This window comes from Phascolarctos cinereus, unplaced genomic scaffold (genome assembly GCF_003287225.1).
Source record: "Phascolarctos cinereus isolate Bilbo 61053 unplaced genomic scaffold, phaCin_HiC Scaffold_4;HRSCAF=312, whole genome shotgun sequence".
In the NCBI taxonomy this organism is placed as follows: domain Eukaryota; kingdom Metazoa; phylum Chordata; class Mammalia; order Diprotodontia; family Phascolarctidae; genus Phascolarctos; species Phascolarctos cinereus.
Genome location: NW_027555847.1, coordinates 720290030 through 720303015, shown reverse-complemented (window position 1 = coordinate 720303015; position 12986 = coordinate 720290030). Strand labels below are relative to the sequence as shown.

The 12986-nt window shown below is 47.0% G+C and overlaps 1 protein-coding gene across 6 annotated transcripts in view; it reads left to right on the top strand.

Annotated features, from left to right (window-relative positions):
* EIF4ENIF1 (eukaryotic translation initiation factor 4E nuclear import factor 1) overlaps window positions 1–12986 on the top strand; it is a 48632-nt gene that overhangs the window by 8123 nt on the left and 27523 nt on the right. For 4 of the 6 annotated variants that reach the window (XM_020996383.2, XM_020996389.2, XM_020996384.2 and 1 more), the window contains exons 3-6: window positions 8819–8892; window positions 10567–10697; window positions 11840–12108; window positions 12445–12646. In XM_020996383.2, the coding sequence (XP_020852042.1) occupies window positions 8819–8892; window positions 10567–10697; window positions 11840–12108; window positions 12445–12646 (676 nt within the window). The remainder of the gene's footprint in view (window positions 1–8818; window positions 8893–10566; window positions 10698–11839; window positions 12109–12444; window positions 12647–12986) is intronic. The other 2 variants (XM_020996388.2, XM_020996390.2) reach the window with 1 other exon arrangement.

Genomic DNA, 12986 nt, shown 5'->3' with positions numbered 1-12986 from the left:
TGGAGAATTTAATTGAGATAGTCATTTCTTGGGGAGTGATGCTTGAGCTTAGCTTTATTTATTTACTTATTTATTTGGTTAGGCAATGGGGTAAAGTGACTTGCCCAGGGTCACACGACTAGTAAGTGTCAGGTGTCTGAAGCTGGATTTGAACTCTGAACTCAGGTCGTCCTGACTCCAGGGCTGCTGCTCTATCCACTGTGCCACATAGCTGCCCCCCCTTTCTAAAAATTTTCTTTTGATATTTTCTGTCTTGTACATTACCCTTACGTTCTCCCATGTATCCCTCCTCCTCCCAGAGTGCCGTCCCATATGACAAGTAGGATTTTTTTAAGAGAGGGGAAAAAAGTCGGCACAATTGGTGGATAGACTGAGAGTCTGAGCATCTGTGCAGTGGGTGACACCTGTGGACCTTCCACCTCCGTGAAGGGATGGGTTGGAGGTGTTTTCTCATCTTGTCACTGGAGTCCTGCTTGACCTTGGTAGTTCCGTTACATTTTGGGTGCGTAGTTCTTTCTTTCTGTGTTGTCGCCGTGTAGGTTGTTTTCTCCACTGCATTCACACAGATCTTTCCGGGCTTCTCTGTATTCCTCATATGTGTCATTTCTATTCTTTTTTTTCTTCTTTTTTAAAAAAAAATTAATTCATTTATTTTTAGTTTTCAACATTCATTTCCGCAAGAATTTGAGTTCCAAATTTTCTCCACAACTCGTCTCTCCCCCCACCCCGAGGGCATGCATTCTGACTACCCCTTCTCCTAATCTGCCCTCCCTTGTATCTCTCCCCCTTGCTTCTCTTATTCCCTTCCTCTTCAGTTTTTCTGTAGGGCAGAATAGATTTCTGTACCCCATTTCCTGTATATCTTATTTCCCAGTTGCATGTGAAAACAATTTTTTTTAAACTTTTGTTTTTAAAATTTTGGGTTCCAAATTTTCTCCTTTCCTACCCACTCACCCACCTTCATTGAGAAGACAAGCAACTCGATACAGGTTATACATGTGTAGTTATGTGAAACACTTCCATGGTAGTCAGGTTGTGAAAAACTAAGTATATTTCCCTTCATCCTATCCCACCCCCCATTTATCCTGTTCTCTCTTTTGACCCTGTCCCCCCTTAGAAGTGTTTGCTTCTGATTACCCCCTCCCCCAATTTACCCTCCCTTCTATCATCCTCCTGCTCTCTTGTCCCCTTCCCACCTATTTTCCTGTAGGGTAAGATAGATTTCCATACCCAATTGAGTGTGTGTGTTCTCTCCTTAAGCCAAATTCAGTGAGAATAAGATTCTTTCATTCCCTCTTACCTTCCCCAGTTTCCCCTCCACTGTAAAAGCCTTTTGTTATCTGTTTTATGTGAGGTAATTTACCCCATTCTACCTCTCCCTTTCTCCTTCTCTCCATATAATCTTCTCTCACCTCTTAATTTTATTATCTAGATATCACCCTTTCATCTTCAATTCACCCTGTGCCCTCTTATCTATCTGTAATCATATACATGTAACTTTTTTCCCTCCAACTACTCTAATACTGACAAAGGACTCGTGAGTTACAAATATCATCTTTCCATGAAGAATGTAAGCAGTTCAACCTTAATAAGTCTCTTACGATTTCTCTTTCCTGTTCCTTCATGTTTCTCTTGAGTCTTGTATCTGAAAGTCAGATTTTCTATTCAACTCTGGTCATTTCATCAAGAATGCTTGAAAGTCCTCTATTTCACTGAACGTCCATTTTTTTCCCCTGAAGGATTATGCTTAGTTTTGCTGGGTAGGTGATTTCTTGGTTGCAGTCCTATCTCTTTTGCCCTCCAGAGTATTATATTCCAAGCCCTGTGGTCCCTTAATGTAGAAGCTACTAAATCTTGTGTTATCCTGATTGTGTTTCCACCATACTTGAATTGTTTCTTTCTGGCTGCTTGCAATATTTTCTCCTTGAACTGGGAACTCTGGAATTTGGCTACAATATTCCTAGGAGTTCTCCTCTGGGGATCTCTTTCAGGGGGAGATCAGTGGATTCTTTCTATTTTGCCCTCTCGTTCTAAAATATCAGGGCAGTTTTCCTTGATAATTTCTTGAAAGATGATGTCTAGGCTCTTTTTTTGATCATGGCTTTCAGATAGTCCAATAATTTTTAAATTCTCTCTCCTGGATCTATTTTCCAGGTCAGTTGTTTTTCCAATGAGATATTTCACATTGTTTTCTATTTTTTCATTCTTTTGGATTTGTTTTACAGTGTCTTGATTTCTCATAAAATCACTAGCTTCCAATTGCTCCATTCTGATTTTTAAGGAAGTATTTTCTTCAGTAAGCTTTTGAACTTCCTTTTCCATTTGGCCAATTTTGCTTTTTAGGGCATTCTTCTCCTCATTGGCTTTTTGGACCTCTTTTGCCATTTGGGTTAGGCTATTTTTTAAGGTGTTATTTTCTTCAGTATTTTTTTGGGTCTCCTTTAGCAAGCTGTTGACTTGTTTTTCATGATTTTCTTGCATCACTCTCAGTTTTTCCTCTACTTCTCTTGCCTCTCAAAATCCTTTTTGAGCTCTTCCAAGGCCTGGGACCGATTCATATTTTTCTTGGAGGCTTTGGATGTAGGAGCTTTGACTTTGTCTTCTTCTGGTTGTGTGTTTTGATCTTCTTTGTCACCAAAGTAATATTCTATGGTCTGATTCTTTTTGTGCTGCTTGCTCATGATCCCAGCCAATTACTTGAGTTTATAAACTCTGTTAAGGTAGGGAGGGGTCTGCTTCCAATGTGGAGGGTGTACTGTCCCAAGCTTCAGGGCTTTTGTGCAACTGTTTTCAGAGATACTTCTAGGGACCAGTAAATTTTCAGTTCTTCCAAGGTGCTGTGATCAGGGGCAAGGTGTTTACTCCTTTCCTGGCATGTGCTCTGGTCTATGAGTGACCACAAGCACTCTTTTCGGTCTTGGAACTATGAGGATTTCCTCTCCACAGCCACTACAAACTCCACCATGCCAGTGCTCCTCCTCACCCCAGGACCGCCACCCAGAACTGTGACCCAGATCCAAGCAGGGGCAAAGCAAGAGAATCCTGCACCAGCAAAGAGATCCCTGCAGTCCCCCTCTGATCAGCCACCTGATTGCCCCTCAGTCTGTGGCCCGGAAGCTCTGGAGGCAGCCACCACCCCAGGGCAAAGCTAGGGGAATGGGGCTGGAACAGAGCTTCTCTCTCACCACCGTCACAGGCTTTTCCTACTGACCTTCTAAGTTGTCTTTGGCGTTTGTGAGTTGAGAAGTCTGGAAACGGCCACAGCTGCCTGAGATTCAGTCCTCTGAGGGCTGCTCCAGGTTTGCTGAGGTCTGTTTTTCCTGCACGCCCATACCAAATGGCATTCCTCTCCCCACACAGCGTGATAGACCTTTCCAATCAACCGTCCAAGTTGTCTTGGGCTAGAAATGTGTTTCACTCTGTGTTTTTGTGGGTGCTGCTGCTTTAGAATTTGTTTAGAGCCATTTTTTACAAGTATTTGGAGGGGTTTGGGGGAGAGCTCAAGCAGGTTACTGCTTTTACTCTGCCGTCTTGGCTCTGCGTGACGCATCATTTCTTGCAGCACAGTAGAACGCTTGCGTTCTCGTACATGGAAATGTAAAAATGACAGTTTTAGCCATTCCCCAGTCAATGGGCATTTGCTTTGTTTCCAAGTCTTAGCTATCACAAAAAGTGGTGCTATCGATGCTTTGGAGTCTATGGAGACTTCTTACCAGCAGCTTCCTTGGACTCTAAGGCTGGTAATACTCTCTCTGGGTCAGAGGGTCTGGGCATTTTAGTTACTTTACGTGCCTCGTACAGAATTGACGTACCACTTCGCAGCTCCACCAACAGTGTATGTGTGGGCACACCCTCCGCCATGGACTGCCGCCATTCCTTGTCAGCTTTGCCAGGTGCAGGGTGGGAGGGGGAACCTCGGGGTGTCTGGGATTTGCACGTCTCTTTAGCAGTGATGTGGCGCGTTTTTTCCATGTAGTTGAGGTATTTTGCTGTTCTTTTGAGAACCGTCCATATCCTTTGACCGTTTCATCTGTTGGGGAACATGTTTTACTTATTTGTATACACACACATGTACATACACATAGCCATCTACTTATTAGTTGCTTGTGTGTCTTGGATACCAAGCTCTCATCAGAGAAGTTTGATACAGTGATTTGTGCCCTCCTTCCATCATTTCTCCTCTTATCCTACCTTCATTAATGTTTTCTGGGCAGAAACGTTGCTGTTTCAAGTAACCAGTTACCTGTTTTGGAGCTGAGAGTCCAAGGAAATGAGAGGTTTCTTCGATGGGATTCCATTCCAAGGATGGGGTTCAGCCCTTCAAAGCAAAGACTGCCTGGTCACCTTCATTGTGTCATAAGGCCTTGGGCAGAGCGCTGGACTAGAGTCTGGCTGTTTTAGCTGCTTGACCTTGCTTTGGTCATCTCTGCCCCTCTGGAGAACTTAATTTTTCCACTGTGAAAGTGAGGGAGGTGGACGAAGTAATCTCCAGAGTTCCTTCCGGCTCTTTCCTAGTGAGAGTCCAGGACCTTAGAGATAGCGGCCATAATGCGGCTTCTCTCCTCTCTGAAATAATCCATAAACTCCTCTTTATAGAAGCAGCCTGGTGCAGGGCAAGTGTTGGCCTTGGGAGGCAGGAGAGACCTGGCTTCGGTCCTGCCTCTGGCACTTCCTCTAGGGAGCCCCGTTAGGTCACTTCTCTCTGTTCCTGTTTCTTCACCTGTCACATGTCGATAATTCCTGTAGTACATGTTTCACAGGGTTTCTGCACAGATCCAGTTAATTTGTGTAAGGTATTTTGTAAGCCTTAATATTTAAAGCTGAAATATACATACAGTATTTGCTTACAAAAACATTCATGTTTCTTTCCAAAAACATCACTAGGAAATTAAAAATCCTTTATGATTTTTAACTTTTTTTTTAAATGTTGAGTTCCCAATTTTCTCCCTCTGTCCTGCCCCTCCCCCACCCCTTGAGAGGGCAAGCGATATGTGATCAATTATTCACATGAAGTCAAGCAGAACATGAAGAGCCTTTGCTAAAAGGTGGCTTGCTCCCTCTTAACCTGGAAGCCTGCAGGTTACCTGCCCTTGCCTTTTAGTCAGTCTGGGGCTTAGCAGAATGTTGCATTCTGATGCTGTTGGGTAAACTAGACTGTGGACGTCCCTTCTGCTTCTGGGCTTCTCTCCTTCCAGACTGATGGGCCTGCATAGGAGGTTGTCAGAAAAGTGCTTAGTGAACAGTAAAAGAAGGAATGAGCTTTCTTCCTTGTTCCTCAGGTTTGTAGCTGTTAAGCAGAAAGAAGAACCCCATTTCTACCCTAATGAGTTTCATCAAAGATTACTAGGAAGTGCATTTAATGTTCACTCCTGGGGTTCTAATTTTTGAAGAAGCATTAGTCAGTAAACATTTATTAAGCCCTTCCTGTGTGCCAGCCACTGTTAAGTGCTGAGGATACAGAGAAGGCTAAAAGCCCCTGCCCTTGAGGAGCCCCCAGTCCGATGGGGAGACAGCATGCAGAGAACTGGATGGACAAACCACAGAAGGCTCAGTTGGAAGTGGTCATCGGGGGAAGGCCCCAGAATTAAGGGCCGTCAGCAAAGGCTTCCTGTAGAAGACGGGACTCTTCCTGGGACTGGAGGAAGCGGGATGGGGATGCCAGAGATGAGGGAGGGGAAGCATTTCAGGCATGGGAGAGAGCCAGAGTAACTGGCAGGCGTTAGGAGGTGGAGGAGCAGTGTCATTGGATGGAAGAATATGTATTGGGGACTGGGGGAGGTATATAGTGTAAGAAGCCTGGGGGGTGGGGCAAATCATGCAGGACTTGGAACAACCCTGGATGCTGTGTTTGATCCTGGAGGTGAGGGGAGCCTCTGGCTTTGTTGCAGAGGGGGTGATGTAATTAGCCCCATGCTTTAGATTCCTGAGGGAGCTGAATGGAGGGTGGGCTGGAGGGAGGCGGCCGGCAGCCTTGGCGTGTGCATATAGGCATTGCCTTTTGGTGGTGTGTGGGCTCCTACATCTTTAGGGAGAGGGACAGCCTTGAGAATTGGCCCCTTTCACAGCTGCCCCCCACTGGCATAGTTGGTGCTACTAAAATGCCCCATCTGCAGCACGCTTCTCTTTGGGAACACCCTGGCACTGGTTTTGAGAAGCTCTGGAGATGTTTCTCTTGGAACACTTGAGGACAAAACGTGTTCCTCCTGCTTAGGATGGATGCAGCCTATGAAGGGCTCCTGAGCCTTCCTTTGAAGCCCTCTCCTTAACTAGGCATTAGAAGGAAATTGGAAGGATTGAATTCTTCCTCCAAGAGAACCTGGGAATGGCAGCTTCATCCTACCTTGCATGTGATCCTCAGTTGTTGTTTTTGATGGTTTTGGTCACTCCTGTCCTATAATTCTTTCTTTTTTTTTGGCTAGGCAGTGGGGTTATGTGACTTGTCCAGGGTCACAAAGCTAGGAAGTGTTATGTGTCTGAGGCCATATTTGAACTCTGTTCCTCCTAACTCCAGGGCCACTGCTCTATCCACTGTGCCACCTAGTTGCCCCCCCATATAATTCTTCAGGCCGTTCTCAATTCTTGACGAGAATCGGGTGAGCTAGGTTGTGACAGGTGGTGCCTTTGCTGCACCCCTGTGAGCCTACTGAGGGCTGAAGCAGACTTGCCCAGGTGTATCCAGTTAGGGGTGAACTGGGCCAGGATAGCATTGCTTCTGGACTGGTCCTGCCTGGATTTGAGATCTGGTTGCTTAGAGTGAAACTCTTTTGTTTATTCAGCTAAATGCATTGAAAACAGTTGGCATGCCTGTCCCCCTTCTCCTGTTTTATGGGGAAGTGTTGTCCATTTTGAATCAGCTTCCCCCAGAAAAGTTTCAGTATTTTCTTTAAGATCTCTGAGCTCAGCACCTGAGGTGAGCAGGTCATTTGGGTCTTCTTGTTGCAGCCTTTTTAAAAAAAAAAATTTATTTTGATTTATCAACAATCACTTCCATAAGCTTTTGAGTTGAAAATTTTTTCCCCCTCCCCCCCAAGACAGCGCACAATCTGATATAGGCTTTACATTTACATTCCTATTAAACATATTTTCACGTTGGTGAAGTTGTAAGTAAAAATTAGAACCAATAGGAGGAACCATCAGAAAGAGGAAACAGAACTCAACAGAAGAGAAAAAAATGGCAAAGAGTCTGCTTTGATCTGCATTCAGACTCCATAGTTCGTTCTTCTTTGTGGATAGCATCTTCCATCACGAGGCCTTTGGGGATGTCTTAGATCCTTGTACTACTGGGAAGGGTTCAGTGTGTCAATATTAGTCATCACACGGTATGGCTGTTACTGTGTACAAAGTCTTCTCGGTTCTGCTCCCTTCACTCTGCATCAGACCCCATGAGTCTTTCCAGGTTTTTCTGAAGTCCGCCTGCTCATCATTTCTTACAGCACAACAGTATTCCATGACATCCATATACCATTCCCCAGTTGATGGGCATTTGCTGCAGGCTTTTGGGTTACCCTTGCAGAGCCCTGAAGGGCCAGTCCCTTGATGTTCTTGTTGGGTCATAATCAGCAAGCGTTTCATAAATGCCCAGTCCCTACACCAGCTTCGGTGCTGAATGTGCTGAAAGTACCGAGACAAAAACCCACCAGGCCCTGGCCTCAGGGAGCTTAAATTCTATTATATGGATATTTGTAGGGGAAAAAGAAAATCCAAATACTATAAATTGACTTTTTTTTGGGGGGGGGCAGCTGTCAGAAGTTGGGAAGTTGAGGCATGCAGTGGCACCGAGATGGAAGCTGGGAGGTTATTGACAAGGACTGGCCAAGAAGGGCTTCAAATGCCAAACAACAGAGTCTGTATTTTATAGGGAGCCCCTGGACCAGGGGAGTGAGGCTTGGCTTTAGAGACCTCCTTTTGCCAGCTGGGCAGAAGCTGTCTTAGACAGTGGAGCCTGGAGCCTCAAGGAGCAGTTGGGCCATGGCAGGAGGGCAGGCAGGTGGGGGGAGTGGAGGAGGAGGAGAGGTGGCATTGACAGAAACTGGGAGACTGATCCTGTGGGGTGAGGGAGCTTAAATGGGTCCCTCCGGGGAAATGATTTTTGGGGGTCCTGTCCACTTAGTCTAAGCTGATTCTGCTGGGCAAGGAATAGAAACAGCAGACCAAATGGTCCCTAGGCCAGTGTGGTCATGCTAAATCTTAGAGAGTGAGGCTTTTCATGGCTGTTCTCCACACCTGTCCAATAGAAGCAGTCACAGCACTCTTCCGCAGGACTCTTGTATCCCCTTCCTGGGAAGAGACCCAGGTGGCTTTTGGTCACGTGAAAGAGATGGTGACTTGGGAGAGGTCTCGGTTTGACTAGACAGTGGTGGTCAGCCCTTTGTTCTCTAGGCATTGTTAAGGTTCCTTCAAAAGTAGCACGTGCTCTTTTCTGAAAAGCCCTTTGGTAATGTGGTGTTTATTAGCGTATGGAGTCGTTCCCTTACAGGCTGCTTCATTTAGAATGTTTCTTTAAATGGTGCTGCTTTGAAATTGCATTGGCATCTTTTCTGGTGGTGGAGCTTCCTTGCCATTAATAGTTTCTGTGTCACTGAAAGATGATCTTTGCTCTCCATAGAGGAGGAGGCACGGACACGGCAACTGGGAACGGATTGGCTATTGTGGGAGTCAGTGTGGCGCTCTCCTCGTGCCATTTGGACTGTCTCATACGTTAGATTTAAACACGTTTAAGGGAAACGCTCAGGAAGGAGGCAGCTAGAACGAGTTGAGTTTTCTGGTGATCTGTCTTCATGAATGTGATTCAGAACAGCAAATTTAATTCTCTTTTCAGGAGGAACTTCTGGACATTAAAGAACGCCCTCACTCTAAGCAGAGGCCTTCGTGCCTTTCTGAAAAGTATGACAGGTAGGTTTACCATTTCAGCGTCTCTTAGAGAAATTTTCTTGCTGTGATTGTCAATTTAGCAGTAACTTCATATTTCTAGTTTTGAGGCGTAGGGAGGGTTTGCTTTTATTAGAACTCTGTATTTGGAACGAAATGAGAGAGATCTTTGTAATTATTAAGAATGGATATTGGGTCTGCAGCCTCCTTAGTAGTCTGTCTCTCCCTCCCTAGCCCTTTGTCTCCCTCCTCCTTTCTCTTTGTACCCTCTCTCTTTCTCTGGGTGTGTATTTGTGTGTCTGTCTATCCCCTCCCTCTCGCCCTCGGTGTCTCCCTTGTGTGTGTGTGTGTGTGTGCTTATCTCCCTGTTTGTCTATCTCTCTCTCCCTCTTTGTCTCTTTGCCTCTCTGTCTTCCTCTGGGTGTGTGGGTGTCCGTCTGTCTGTTTCTTGGTCACCCTTGGTCTCTCTGCCTCTCTCATTTCTCTTTGCCAGCTTTGGGACAGCTTTTATCTGTGAACCATTTGAATGCAGCCATGTATTTTATGTTTTAATACACAAATGCTATGTCATGGCATCTCCTCGTGTTTGCTGGTAATTGCCAGATGCTTCCATAGCCTACCTCCTCCCCTGTTTCCTGCAGAGAGTCTCCTGTGTGCCTCAGTGTTACCTTCCCCATCCTCCTCATCTGAAAAGAACTGGAAAGTGACCCCTCTCTTTTTCTCAGTGGCTGCTTGTCCAGGATCTAAGGCACTTTTCTCTTCCCCAGTGATAAAGAAAGGCCCTAGTGGAAACTTTTATTTTTCCACTTTGCATCAAACACGGCTTCCAGAAAAAACTAGGTGGCTGTGAAATACCTCTCCAGATTTAGATCTGAGCAGCTGGGGGCTGCCCTGTGGGTGGAGTGCTATACCTGGAATTAGGGAGGCCTGAGTTCAAGTTCAGCCTTGGATACTTATCAACTCGACTCTGGGCACATTACTTTAAACTTTAGTTTCCTCGTATATAAAATGAGGGTAATAGGTTTGGGAGGGAATACTAGACAGAGAACTCACAGGTGACTTAGATGGTAACCCAACATGTAGGTGGGAAAAACAGGTTTTATTGTCATTCTCGGAAACCATGTCTAATGATAGAATAGACCCAGTACTCAACTGTGATATGCTTGTTAGCCTCCACTGGCTAGTAAACAGATTTTTCCCCCAAAAGGAGGAGAGGAAATAAAGTCACAAATGACTGTGAGTCCTTACTGTGTCTAAGTCTCAGCTGTTAGGGTCTGGCTAGGTGTGTGGTGGGCTGCAGGAAAGGCTGGGCTGGGGAGGTGGGATATCTTGGTGGCCTTTGAAGGAAGGGGAGGCCTTAGGTACACGCTACTCCCTAAGCTGCCCTGGCTAGTGGGGAGGATGGCAAAGGACTTGAGAGAATTGGGTGACAGGGACAATCGTGAAGCCTTCATGACAGCAAAGCCGCCGAGCCCGCCATCACCTGGCATGTTCAGCTTGTTAAGGGAAGTGGGGGCACTGGTGCCACTGGCCACCATGCTGACTGACCGTAGGGCCCAAGACACCAAATCAACCTTGGTTTCGTTGCCCCTCCCCTGTTCTCAGATTAACTTAAACCATTTTACAAACAAAGCCTAGGGTCTCACAGTCAGCCTGCCTTTCCTCAGTGTCATGTCTTGAATGTTTTCCCTCGGCCAGTAGCGATGGCGTCTGGGATCCTGAGAAGTGGCACGCGTCTCTTTACCCAACCTCAGGACGAAGTTCTCCAGTAGAAAGCTTCAAGAAAGAGCTGGACTTGGAGCGGCCTCCTCTGATGCGCAGGGCAGCGGGTAAGAGCCTGTTGGTCCCCAGTGAAACCTCATCTTGTGCTGAAGTGGCCTCGGATGGGGAGCCGGCTCAGGGAGTCCCCAGAGCCCTTGACTAGTTGAAGCATAAAGTCATTTCCACTGGGTGTTTCTTTAAAGTGGGGGCTCCTCATGAAGCCTTTGGACCTCTTCCTTTGTGGATTGTGTTGAAAAATTATCGAAGGAAATGTTCTGGTTCAGTTCGAGGTTAATAAAAATGAAGATGGGGTGGTTTTTATCATCCAAGTTCACGGACCCCCCCGAAATGAATGTACAGCGAGCGCCCTTGAGGCTGTGGCCCCCAGGTTTTCTAGGAAATGTTTCTCTTATTCGGTAAACCGTTTGTCCAGTTAGCTGTTTGTGAATCATTCTTCTAACTTGGAGGCTAAGATTGGATCCTTGGTGGCCAGGGTCAAGCCTCATTCTGGGGGGGGGGGTGGAGAATGGGTCCTTGGCCCAGATCCAGCTGGGTAGGTAGTCTGTGCCTTTGAATCCCCTTTTCTGATGTCATGACAAATGGTTCTGTGGAAGGCACTGTATTAGAAGTTTGGCCGCGGTGTCTTTCACAGCCATTCAGACTCGGGTAAACGAGTTGAGTCCGCTTCCTTGGCATTTTGAAGTGCTCAGAGTAGATGTGGTGTAGTGAAAGATGTAGGTCTGCTTGACGTGAGGTGAGGCAGGCCTTCAGAAGTTTAGCCCAGATCCATTCTTCCCCTGAGCTAGAAAAGAGGCACTCAAGGTAAGACCTTCTTGTAAAAAGAACCTGTTAACGCCATGGCTGCAGCAGGGAGGCCTTCCTTAGCAAGCTGAAGTGAATATCTAGACACAGAAAAGGTTAGAGCTGGTTTAAGCCTTAGCTTTTGTGTCACAGCACTTGTTTGTTAATGGTCCAAGTTTATGGAGACTAATTATGAAAATGAGTGGTTTTTCTAAAGAGTGTTCTTGGGAAGAAAGGCAGGACCTGTGCCATGTCTTTATTTAGAACAGGACGGCTCACACCTTTTTCACTGATTGTAGCAGGGCTTTCCTCCCTCAGGCTCCACAGTGAGTGCCCTTGGCCATCAGGGAAGGCAATGCTGTTGTTGTTCTCCTCCCCCACCTTTTTGTTTGTTTGTTTGTTTAAACAGATCCAAGAGAGCGGGTAAAAGAAGACGATTTGGATGTTGTTCTAAGTCCTCAGAGACGCAGCTTTGGAGGGGGCTGTCATGTCACAACCTCTGTCAGCTCCCGGAGATCAGGGAGCCCATTGGAAAAGGACAGTGATGGCGTCCGCATGCTTGGGGGCCGTAGGATCGGCAGTGGAAGGATCATCTCTTACAAAGACCACCGCGGTGGGGATAAAGAGCTGAGGGATTGCAGAGACCGGGAGAGAGACTATAAGGACAAGCGTTTCCGGGTGGGTTTTTTACATTGGTGCCCAGGGGTCACTCGCTGTTTGCCTCTAGGGTCTAGACGCTGCTCTTGTTTTTGTTTTTGTTTTTGGACTAGGCAGTGGGGTGAAGTGACTTGCCCAGGGTCACACAGCTATTAAGTGTTATATGTCTGAGGCCAGATTTGAACTCATGTCCTCCTGAATCTAGGGCCGGTGCTCTATCCATTGCGCCACCTAGCCGCCCCTAGACGCTGCTCTTGAAGGGCGGGCCTGGGCTGGGGAAGCTGGAAGGAGCAGAGATTGGTCTGTCTGCGTGAGGGTCACTCTGCGACACCTTTGTTCTCTCCTCCACTCTCTTAGAGAGAATTTGGGGACAGCAAGCGCGTCTTTGGGGAGCGCAGGAGAAACGATTCCTGCACGGAAGAGGAGCCCGAGTGGTTTTCAGCTGGACCCACGAGTCAGTCCGAGACCATCGAGCTCACTGGTTTCGACGACAAGATCCTGGAAGAAGATCACAAGGGACGCAAGAGAACTCGGCGACGTGCCCTGTCTGTGAAGGAAGGTCAGTTCCCTTGTCTGGGCCCGGGAGGGGCATGCACGCAGATGCAGTGTCCGCCTTAAGGGGCCGTCGGGGTGAAAAGCGGTGAAATCTCCATCTCGTGAAAGGCAGCTCTTTGTTTAGCACAAGCTTAGCCTTGCTTTTCCCGAGTCAGGCCCCTTTGGGGGTGGGGGGAGTGTTCGGAGCTGGGAACACCTAGTCAGCGCCAGTTCAGAAGCTAGCTCGCCAGGAACCTGTCCCCTGGGCTCCCCAGGGGTCCCGCTCTTGGTTTGTTCTGGACCCTCTCTGTCTCTAAGGAAGGCAGTGCCTCGGGTGGCCAGGAGCTCTGGCGTCTCCCACTGCA